This window comes from Lontra canadensis, unplaced genomic scaffold (genome assembly GCF_010015895.1).
Source record: "Lontra canadensis isolate GAN:19392208 unplaced genomic scaffold, GSC_riverotter_1.0 scaffold1, whole genome shotgun sequence".
In the NCBI taxonomy this organism is placed as follows: Eukaryota; Metazoa; Chordata; class Mammalia; order Carnivora; family Mustelidae; genus Lontra; species Lontra canadensis.
The window spans coordinates 83655041-83667097 of record NW_022630995.1 but is presented as its reverse complement, the minus strand read 5'-3'; the positions used below and the strand labels follow the sequence as shown (position 1 = coordinate 83667097).

Below are 12057 nucleotides of genomic sequence, written 5' to 3'. Positions count from 1 at the left end.
TTTTTCCCCCAGTGAATTTCAGTAGCCCCTACACAGTATAAAGTAGAGAATCATGTAGTAGAGTGCTCTTTGAGTGACATCATAATGACCTATTAAGGGTAATGCACATTTGAATGAGCTTAGTTATTCCTTCAGGTTTACTCATGATTTGTGTGGTGTTTCGTGTAGCTGTTTCTGAAGTAGTGATGGGTGTTGATTAAATCTTACATTCCAGTCTCCCAAGTGGGAGATTTTCTGAACAAAACATACATATTTGTCTGTAGCTCTTTTAAGTTATCATTCTGAGTATGAAGTTATTGAATTACCATCCAATAGGATTTCATATCATAAAATTTATACATGATGGCATGAGAGGCAAACAAGAGCTAGGAAATCAATAGGATTTGGGTTGATTCTAAATATCATTGTGATATAAGGCAACTTTGATCAATGCACTTTTTTTTTTTTTTCCTGTTCTATTGCCTGGGGTCCTTTGTTTATTTTGGAATTATACACCAAGAAACAATGATGTTGCCTTCCAAAGCAATTGCTCTTATTTTTTTTTAGGATTTTATTTATTTATTTGACAGAGATCACAAGTAGGCAGAGAGGCAGGCAGAGAGGGAAAGAGGAGGAAGCAGGCTCCCTGCTGAGCAGAAAGCCCGATGCGGGGCACGATCCTGAGACCCTGAGATCATGACCTGAGCTGAAGGCAGAGGCTTTAAACCACTGAGCCACCCAGGCGCCCCAAAGCAATTGCTATTATTGACAGCTCTACAATTTTTCATTTTCTGTTAGGTATTATCATTAAAGAGGACTAATATGCAAAGGTAATTAAGGTGAGGTGAACTGATTAGCAGATTTTCTTTTCTTTTTTTTATTATGTTCAATTAGCCAACATATAATACATCATTAGTTTTTGATGTAGTGTTCAACAATTCATTAGTTATGTATAACACCCAGTGCTCATCACAACACATGATCAATGTACTTTTTTTTTTTCTTTAAAGATTTATTTATTTATTTGACAGACAGAGAGAGAGAGAGAGAGAAAGAGATCACAAGTAGGCAGAGAGGCAGGCAGAGAGAGGTGGGGGTCGGGAAAGCAGTCTCCCTGCCGAGCAGAAAGCCCGATGTGGGGCTTGATCCAGGACCCTGAGATCAGGACCTGAGCCGAAGGCAGAGGTTTAAGCCACTGAGCCACCCAGGCGCCCCTCAATGTACCCTTATATACTAGTAACATATCTACTGTATTAAATTTGCTGAACTTATGACTCTGATAAAAATGCAAAAGTAACCTGGGTTTGCTTTTAAAAAACGGAAATCTCTCTAGGGTAAAAAGTATATGCTAGGCATGCATAAATTGTAAGAATGGAAATCAAAATCTCAAGAGTTTAAAAGGCACTAATTTACTGAGCAGTATAAATGATCTTTGGTAACATGAAGAGATTCTCACTGACCAATTCCTGTAATATACACATTTTTTGAAGAAATCAGAGCAACAAATTACTGTTGTTGAAATAAATATATATACATATATGTATATATATATATATATATTTTTTTTTTTTGCAGGACTGTTAGTTAAATAAGAGGTGTATTGAAAAACAATCTTTATGGGATTGTCACATCTTTGGAAACCATATGTATGTACCCTAAGCATCATTTTTGGTGTAATGCTCTGTCACAGTTTACATGGTCTAGGTAATAATATTACTTGAGAAACTTAATTTTGGGGTGTCAGTTTCACAAAAGTAAAAAGACAACAATGTAAGTATTTTTGCCACTAAAAAAGCAACTAATCAAGTACTGTATGTCTTGATGCATCTTTTACTATTTTAGGATTTTGTGTATTTCATGTCTATCTCACCAACCATTTAGATTTTAGTCATTTCTGAAAAATGAATATTTATGATTGAATCTTTTAAGAAAAATAAATTATTTGTAGACATTTTTAAAGCAGTAACTTTTATTGATATCTATAGAGAATTTATCTAGTTTCCTTACTTGTTATATATTCCTACCACTTTCCTACTCAATGATTAGTAGTTTTCAGTGGTATTGTTAAAGCAAACCTTCACAGATTATTTTCCCTTACTGTAAATAAGAAGAAACTTAAAAATGAAAAAAAAAACTGTAGATAAAATAGTATTTGTAGAGTAGACATCAAATCTAAATTTCTTCAAAGTCATTTTCTTATTGATATCAAATGCATATTTTGTTTGAAAGCTCATTGTCTTCATGCACAGATTAGACGCGTTAGTCTAAGATATTCAGCTTGCATTCTAGCTCTGGCTCTGGCTCTTTTCAAACACAGGTCTCTGGAAAAAATCAATGGGCTCGAGATAGGAGGCTGACCATTGCTTTTCTTAGATAAATGACTTGACATTTCAATGCCTTAATTTTGACTCTGTGTAAAATAAAGGAGATGGACTTGATGATATTTAATGTTCCTCCTAAAATTTTAATACACCTACCTGCAAATATATGAATTTCTGAGCTTTTAGTGTACTATAAACTCTACAGTTACCAAAAGGAAAAAAAAATGGGTTGTTTTTCATTCTTATTTATTAAGAACCATTTTATGTAGTTTGTAGGAAGGTTTGAATTAAAAAAAATATGTTTTAGATATGTGTTCATCCTTATTCACTAAGAACCACTTTATTTATCCTGCAGAGATGTTATGAATTTAAGAACATGCTTTCAATTGTGGTTGATCTAGTAACCACAATGAAATTACTGATTTATTAACTGGGGGATCAGTTCATAATGGACCCTGATATTTTAGTCAATTCCTTAACCTTGACTATAACATATTACCTTTGTTATTTCAATTTAAATCAGTGATATGCCATGTTTTATAGTTAGAGCTATATGTATGACTGATCTGATAATTGATATTGCTAATTAATGATTACTTACTGAGTATGCTGATTTATTCACTTAAAAATTAAAAATTAATCCCCAAGATATAATATCATTCTTGATTCACTGCAGAATAAAATGACAGACTACATATTACAGAAAAAGGTTGAGAGAAGCTTTGTACTCATTTCATAGCAACTATTTACACAGTTTATAAATAATGAATTTTTTTCTTTTTAAATATCTATTTAACGATTCAGCAGCCAGAATATCAAGTACTCTTCTTTCAGCATAAAAAGTTTGGTGACAATACTTAAAGCCATATTTTTTTAATTTAAATTTTACCTTTATTAAACCAACAAAAGACAGCCTGTTTTTAAATTAATTGGTCATTAGCCCCCTTAATCTCAATCATGTTTTTGTTTCTAAATAATATCATTTATTTAGCAGGGTTTCACTGCGTAGGGATCAGTTGTCTCAGCCAAGAAAGTCATTATTCTGTAGGTCTTTAGAGGTGGTGGCATTGGACAATACCTATGGCTCAACCATTAGCTGCAGCTGATGTTTTGTTATGAGTAAGTCAACCACAAAGTTACCAACTGCCCTTGTAATTGTAGCAGGTGAAACCACATATGTTTTTGAAGCATCAACTACCTAAGCACAAAGGTCAATATTTGATAGGTGGCATAAATGTGCAAGTGCCTTATCTTCATGGTGTAATGTTTCTTTAACCTTTAAGAGTAAATTTTCACAAACTTTCAGAATAGATACCTTGAAAATGCCCCCTGGACTTAAATTATGGAAGCTGTTGGCAGTTTCTGTTTTGTTTTTATTTTAAATATAGCCACTTCTGAAGAAAGTTTTTGAGTTCAAAACGTGATTTTTATTTTATTTATTTTATTTTAATTTTGAAAGATGATTATTTTATTTTAATTTTGAAAAATGAATATTTAAATACAATTATTTTATTTCAGGTCTAAACAATTGTAAAGATAAACATAAAACACTGAGTGGCAGTGCTAGGACTAAAAACTTAGCTGTGCAGTAGTTTTTGATTTGTCTATTTAAGAGAAGAATGGATTTTTCAACATACACATTTCTTAGCTTGGGAACGATATTGTAGACTATTTTAAAATCTTAGAATTTTAAAACAAACTACTAATAGCCATTGTCTGTATTGTGAAAGTGATCTCGTTTGTACTGAAAGAAATCTTTAAAAATTATAAAGTCTTAATTTTGTTTCCTGATATCTTTTCTAAACTATTAATGTTTCACTCCTGTGTTTTATATTTATATGATACCATATATCATATGATAAATGATATGCAAACAATTCATATCAAATCTTGGTCTGAAGAAAGCATCATAATGGAATAAGACTTTTAGGTTAGTGGCAGATCTAAGAGTTAGTCAAGCACATGTTAGGCTCTGGAGTCATCGGGAAGGTGGTAACTGGCAAGGGCAAAATGTAAGGCAGTTCAAAGAATTATCCATGGTGTGGGAGATAAATTTTTGAGATCAAGATGTCGACAATATTTCTATTATCAAACCCCATTCCTTTCCTGCAAGGGATGAGACCTGTCTTGTTTTCTTCTGTAGTTTTAGTGATTAATATATGCCTGTTGTGTGATAGATTCTAAAATATTGAATGAATATATACTAGAATCAGTGAGAACCTCATCACAAACAGGGTCCATGGTCCTGAAATTCTTGGTAGGTAGAAACATGGCACAGAGGAGCAGGAGAAGTGAAGGGATTGCAGGATGACACCTACCTGTGCTAAGGAGTTTGTATCTCCTTTTCTACATAATTCATTACCCCGGGCTATTGGGAGAACTGAGAAAAGTCATGCTAAATACTTTTTGAGGATATCTGAGGAATTGTGGAATAAAAAAGAGATACAGAGCAATTAAGAGAAATATCTATATTTCTGTCCCCCCAGAAAGGAATAGGAAGTTCTTAACTTTTTAATTGGTAAGCTGACACGGATTTTAGGAAAATGAATGGCCTGACATTAAATGAATGACATGGGGGTGTCTAAAAAATAACCTTTGCATATATCAGATGCAAAGATGGAATATTCTAAATCTATTTTTATAATTCGTTGACTATAGATACATTCAGAAATGTTTAGTTTTGGACTCATTAATATTAAACTAAATTTATTCTTTCTAATAAAATAAGAAAGCTCAGGGGCACCTGGCTCAGTTGGTTAAGTTAGTGTCTGCCTTCAGCTCAGGTCATGATCCCAGGGTCCTGGGATTAAGCCCGGAGTCCAGCTCCCTGCTCAGCGGGGAGTCTGTCCCTCTCTCTCCATCTGCCTGTCCTCCAGCTCATGCTCTTTCTCATTCTCTTAAAAAAATAAATAAAATCTTTAAATAAAATAGGAAAACTATTTCTATACCTAAAATAATGAAATTAGCCAAAATCTCATAGAGCATACATGATCAAAGACTTCTAGAGCTGTATCTAAGGATCAATAGAACAGTCTTCTTTATTATTTCTATTTTTTCTCAAATTCTGACAGAGAGGGGCACCTGGGTGGCTCAGTTGGTTGAGCGATTGCCTTCAGCTCAGGTCATGATCCTGGGAGTCCCAGGATCAAGTCCCACATAGGACTCCCTGCTCAACAGTGAGTCTGCTTCTCCTGCTGACCTTTCTCCACTCATGCTCTCTCTCTCTCTTTCTCTCTCTCATTCTCTCTCTCTCAAATAAATAAATAAAATCTTAAAAAAAAATTCTGACAGAGAGAGATTTATTGACTGGCCTATGATTATATGGCTAGTTAGTTCATATGTAAGTGATTCAGATTTCCAGGCAGAAATAATATGTGCATTTGGTTGTGACATATTTTTCAAATATGATTCTTCGTGTTTATTGAACATACACACTTAGACATGATAGAGACAAGTTTGCATGGCATTAGAGAAAATTACTTTCGAGCTCTGTGTCGTTGGGCAATTACTTAACCTCTTTACTTTTGTTAACTAGTTTCTCTACTGCGAACATAATGATATTTTCCTCATAGGGCTCTTTAGAGAACTTTTAAAGTGTGTGTATGTGTATGTATATGTATGTATGTACACACACATATAACCTAAAACTATGTCTAGCATTTAGTATATTAGTTACTTTGTTATAATTATTAAAATACAGAAGGGGCTTGTTCAATTCATGCACTCACCATTTTTAATGAGGTAACTTTCTGGAATCCCCAGCATGTTTCTAGTGCATGGTACTGTTTCCCGATGCATCTTTGATGTCATATTTAATTGGTGCCAATATGGATTTCCCTTTCCCTCAACTAGTGTTCTTTCTTAAGCACATACACATACACACACACTCCACACACTCATATACACTTTGATAAACACACACATTCATACGCATATTCTCTCACAAATACACTTATAAAATATCTTTCTCTCTCTTTCACACAAACACACGAGCATAAACAAGGTTGGCATGTTGGTTTCCGATTAGACTAAATCATAAAACTACAGATGAAAGACAATTTAGAATTGAGAAAAAAATCTATTAAGCTAAAATGTCAGAGTTGAATAATGAGGTATTTCCATCCATTATCTCTTATTCTTCATTTATTTTTCTACTGCGTTTTAAGGATTGTGTACACATATATGAAAATTTAGGCATCTATAATATGAAGATAATTATTAATTTCTAAAGACATTAATGGTTATATTTTTGGATGACCATTGGGTCATTGATTCTTAAATCCATATTTTTCAAGCTTTTGAAAAAAAAAATCTATATATCTATATATATCAAAGCTCTTCCTACATGAAAACTTCATATGTACTCAGTATGTTCCAGAGATGAAATTATAATTTTGACTTTGGGTTGTAGGACCTGGAATTCTGATTTATAAAATCCTTTTCCTCAAAGTCTCTCCCTAGCTCTAAGGAACTCATAGGTCTGTGTTCACACCTTCAAAACCAAGATTAGCTTTTTATCAAACACTTCCCTACTATTAAGAGGTAGAATTAGAGGTATCATAATTCTTTAGTACTTAATTTTATATATTGTTTTCTGGGTTTTTCTTTTTATCATTTGCTCATTCATTTATTAGTCTAGCTATGTTATTGTTCCCATTCATTCCCTGTCAGAGAATAATGACAGTCCTACCTCTTGCTTCCCCCTCAACCCCAACTCCACCTCCTCCTGGAAAAGAAGAAACCAGAATTCTTTTACTCTCTTTTCTTTCCTCATATTCGTCTGCATTGCTCTGAGATCTGATGGAGTTTTTACAGTTTAACTATAAAATATGACATTTCATCCCATGAGAAAAATGTCTTAGTTATATCCTAGCTAAATGGCTGGCTGGTTTTTCTCCATGACTTAATTTTGTGACCCAACTGGGGAAACTTGCAATTTTATTAGCAGCTGTCTTCCCTTTTCTGATCAGATATACAGCTTTTAGCACCTAGCTCAAAAGAGAAAACACATGGTTTGAAGTTCGTATCTAGACTTCACAAACCCTTACTTCTAAACAATTTTTCTGAGGCAGAGAAGCAAACAAATAACGCTGACTAGGATCTTTCAAACAAAACTGTTAATATTTGCAGTCTATATAAACAGTACATTTGAAAGGAATGATTGTTTAGCTGTAGTCACATTTAGAAGTGCTGATAGGAGGGGGACTAAAAAGAAAAGAAGATGCACGTATTTTTCACCATGAGTTGGGAGTTCACTTTAAAGGGGAAAATGGTGAGTCTCTTAAAACTAAATGTGAACGTCTTTATTTCACCCAGACATTGCTAATATGTAAACATTTCAGGAAGAAATTCTACACCCCCTCATTTGTGTGTCTGGTGACATTTAATGGTTGAATGGCAGGTGGTCCTAAGTCTGGGCAGTTCTTCCATGGTGCACAAATCTGGGGATTAAATTAACAGTTGATCAGTGGGCCTTTTCTTGTATAAACTCCAAGACGCCCCTGTAAAGTCAGTTACTATCAATAAGTCAAATGATTTTTACTTGGATTTTATAGTTTTTGTGAAGATTTCACAGCTTCCTTTAGGATATTTTCTGTTATTTGGGTGTTATATAAAGGTTCTGATTCCTTTTGGAAGGCTTAGCTGGCCAGTGGTATCCTGGTATACGTCTTAACTGGTACCTTGCAGGCATGTGGGACATTCCTCTGTTGTTTCTTTCTCTCCTGGTAGGTTGAAATAACACTTCAGGATATCAATGACAATCCGCCAGTATTTCCAACAGACATGCTGGATCTTACCGTGGAGGAGAACATTGGAGATGGATCTAAGATTATGCAACTGACAGCGATGGATGCTGATGAGGTAACTCAGAGCCTGAATTTGTTTTGAAACCTAACATTCCAGGGATCTATCAAATTTCTACTATACGCTGACCACTTTTGGTATCCAATAATCAAGGTTAAGCATTGTATGCTCTTTTCCAAAGAATGTTAATTGTTGAAATGTGATATAAGAGGGCTAAGAAAGAGACTATCGAGAGGTAATTTTGCTTTGATCAGCAATTTATTCAGTTAATTGCTGGTTGCATTTAGACTTCTTAGTCAAATTATTTTCTCAAATAATAAAAAAAAATCTACAGATATAACCATGTATTTATGTCTTTATCATTCCAATTTGCTCTCATAACAGCTAAAGATTGATGTTTTAATTTGCATTTGAAAAAACAGGTTATTTAAAATTAAAATATTTTAAAGTCTATCCTATAGTTTTTCACTTAATTTGCATATATCTGTAAAACAAAATAAATGATTTAATAATAGCCTTATATATTTTAAGGAAATTATCTAGGCAAGCTAATAATTTTTCAAATCTGTTAATAAACAGAAATTTCTTGGGGTGCCTGGGCGGCTCAGTCAGTTAAGCATCTCACTCAGTTTGGGCTCAGGTCATGATCTCAGGGTCCTGAGATAAAGGCCCACATTGGGCTCCGTGCTCAGTGCAGAGTCTGCTTGAGATTCTCTCTCCCTTCCCTTCTACTTCTCCCTGCCCCCACCCTGCCTCAAATAAATATATTTTTTAATATTTTATTTATTTGACAGACAGAGATCACAAGTAGGCAGAGAGGCAGGCAGAGAGGGAGGAGGAAGCAGGCTCCCTGCTGAGCCGAAGGCAGAGGCTTAACCCACTGAGCCACCCAGGTGCCCCATCAAATAAATATTTTTTAAAAAAGAAACAGAAATTTCTTATTAATGGTGAATATGAAGTTTGGGGCACAATTTAGATTACTATCTTCTATATTTGTATTTCCAATTTACCTATTTAATCACAGTGTTCTCAGTGGCTAACGATTTATATTATTTGCAGTTTATGATTTTTCTGTGAAAAAAAAAACCCATTGCCTGTTATTTTTCCTTCTTGCTAGGTAAAGGAATTAATTAATGTTATGTAATTATGGAAAGAAGGATAACTTTCCCTGACACCAGCATCTCTTTTCACCTTAAGCTAAGCCCAACACACATCAGAGGATTTAATTTTTTAAATTTCCCTCCCTTAACAATAGTGTGGGAGATAGTGATGATGGCATTATCTTTCCAGGCAAATGTCAAAGTAAAGGGAAGAAAGAAAAGAAGAGAGGGTTTTATGTTTAGTTAGAGTGTGAAGTCTTGATCTGGCACCTTAGGAGGAAGGTATCTGCCTTGATGTCTGCTACTTCTCTTTCTAGTCAGTTTGACTTGGAGGTTTCCAGCATTTGTACAAGAACAGATCTCAAGTGGAGTTTTCTCTAACTGTGAGATGTTATTCCACAAGTCCCTGGAGTTTGGCTGCCATCTGAGTAGTGAGAAGGACATGGTACAGTCTTTTCCAAGGAGATTGAAGGGACATCTTTGTTCTTAGCAATTCCAAATCAGAGGGATGAGAGAAAATTGGAAATGTTACTTTGGTGAGTTGTGGTCAGATATTAGATAAAGCTAGAATTCAGGATCTAGTCCAATGTATAGGTATGTAACAAAACATGAAAGACAATTAACAGGTTTAGGATCTAGTATCTAAAAAGGTACAAACATAATTCTTTCTACAATTACTCCCATTTTAAAAAGATAATTGTAGTAAAACTAATTTGTTTGCATTATTTACAAAAGTCATTATTTACAATTTCTTATGTAAGTGTAATAAAAATAGTGACTGACTAAGGTTATAAGAACCTTGCTGAATCCTTAGAAACAAGGTTCCAGGCCAGTTTTTCCAAGGGGCTTTTTTGGCTCCATAAAATCAACTTAGTTCCTTAAAATTGTTTGATCATATGTGAATCTACACAGATCTTTCTCAAATATGACATTTCGATCAAGTCTTGGTAATGTATCCAGTATTTCCAATTGCCCTGTTGAAGGAGAATAGATTCTCATTGAATTTGTGCAAATAACTATATTGCCATGAAACAACTATATTGCCAGAAAAAATAATTTCTGAATTCTGGAGGGATCAGGTAGGGAGAAAAAGCAAATGCTTTATCTTTGTTTACAAAGGTATACTTTACCAATCTTCTATAGGTCATAGCAAAAAGAAAAATAAAAGTAGAAAAGAAAAGAAAAAAAAAGTTTCTTCATCTGGTAAAACAAAACATTAAAAACCAGCAGTGTTTTAAACAAAAGTCAAAGAAAATTATAATCATCCTCCTTAGTTCAGTTAGTCATATGTTATTAATACTTGTTCTACTTGTATCCATTTTTTTTTTCATTAGCTCTGGAAATTCTTACTCCATTTAGTTTTGTTTTCTTCTGTTTAAATATATTTATTTATTTATTTATTTATTTATTTATTTGACACACAGAGAGAGAAAGAGCACACATGGAGGGAGCAGCGGGCAGAGGGAGAGGGAGAAGCAAGTTCCCCACTGAGCAGGGACTCTGATCGTGCAGGGCTCCGATCCCAGGAACCTGGGATCATTACCTGAGCCAAAGGCAGCGTTTAATGGACTGAGCCACTCAGGCATCCCTTGTTTTGTTTTTATTTTAAAGTTATCAGAAACCTATTTTGGAGTATTTTCCATGAGTCTCCTTGAAGATGAAACATTTTTGCCAAATATCAGAATGAAACAACTGCCTATAAATGACAAAAGACTTAAAAATAGCCACAATTAAAAATCTGATGAGATTTCACTACAATTTGCAAGGAAATTTGTGTAAAATGTTACATATCATTTTAAGATAATAACTGGAATTATGACTGAAAACATTGTGCCATGACATATCAGATTTCCAGGAATTCTACACTATTTCTGGAACACTTATACCTATACAACATAAAAATGCCTTAGTATTATTTCTTATTTGACAATGTTTTCCACATAATTTAACATATCAAAAAAACTTAATTATCTTTAATGACTTAATATTTTTATAAGGAGAAAGACCAAATCTTTTGAGATGTTTCAGGGACCCTCTTAAAATCAAAGTTAATTCAAGTCAAAAAAACTTCATTTAGAATTTGGTTTTTAGGAAGGTTGTCAAATAATATCAAAAGGATTTAAGATCATAAGTCACTATGGGCATTTAAGACCATAAATCACAATGAAACAATATTCAGTTATCTATTTAACCAAAGTGACAATTGAAGACTTCATAGGCAAATATAGAAGACTTCGTGGTTCTGAGTAAAACTTAATTCTTTTAATATTGAGAGTCCTAGGCTTCAGTAATCAAAGATTTGATAAAAACAACACAGGAAATTATTTTGATGAAACAGAATTCTTGTTTCTTAGGTATTACTTTGAAAGGTAAAGAAATTCTTTTATAATCTCCATTGAGAGCAGACCAATGGACCAAGAACATTTTGTCCTTTTAACAGATAGAAAACAAAATTCTGATTTTGCACCAGCTTACTTTGATATTAGGACTCATTTGTTTAATTAAATTCATTCTGATCTTAGCCAGGGTTGATCACACATAAAATTCCTTTTCCTCAATATCCTTACTGCTTTTAGTTACACATATTAGAATTTTTCACCCTTAGAAGCCTTTGATTTCTAACAAAAGCTAAGAAGTAAGCAATTATAAACTGTCTTTTACGTTAGCATTCTGTGGATTGGCAGAGCTATAAATTCTTCTTTATAATTTCTAGAAACATGTACTTTCTTGTAGAAAATTTCTCAACATGGCATTAAACATGTTTATGAATGGACTATCTTTAGTTTCTCTGTAAAAGGAAGTTAAAAGTACATAAGCTTATGTTCAATAACATGTTTCAATATTTCATTTTA

The 12057-nt window shown here is 33.6% G+C and overlaps 1 protein-coding gene across 1 annotated transcript in view; it reads left to right on the top strand.

Moving 5' to 3' along the window:
- FAT4 (FAT atypical cadherin 4) overlaps positions 1 to 12057 on the top strand; it is a 180314-nt gene that overhangs the window by 72014 nt on the left and 96243 nt on the right. Inside the window, exon 2 of the mRNA XM_032858045.1 lies at positions 8031 to 8162. Within this exon, the coding sequence (XP_032713936.1) occupies positions 8031 to 8162 (132 nt within the window). The remainder of the gene's footprint in view (positions 1 to 8030; positions 8163 to 12057) is intronic.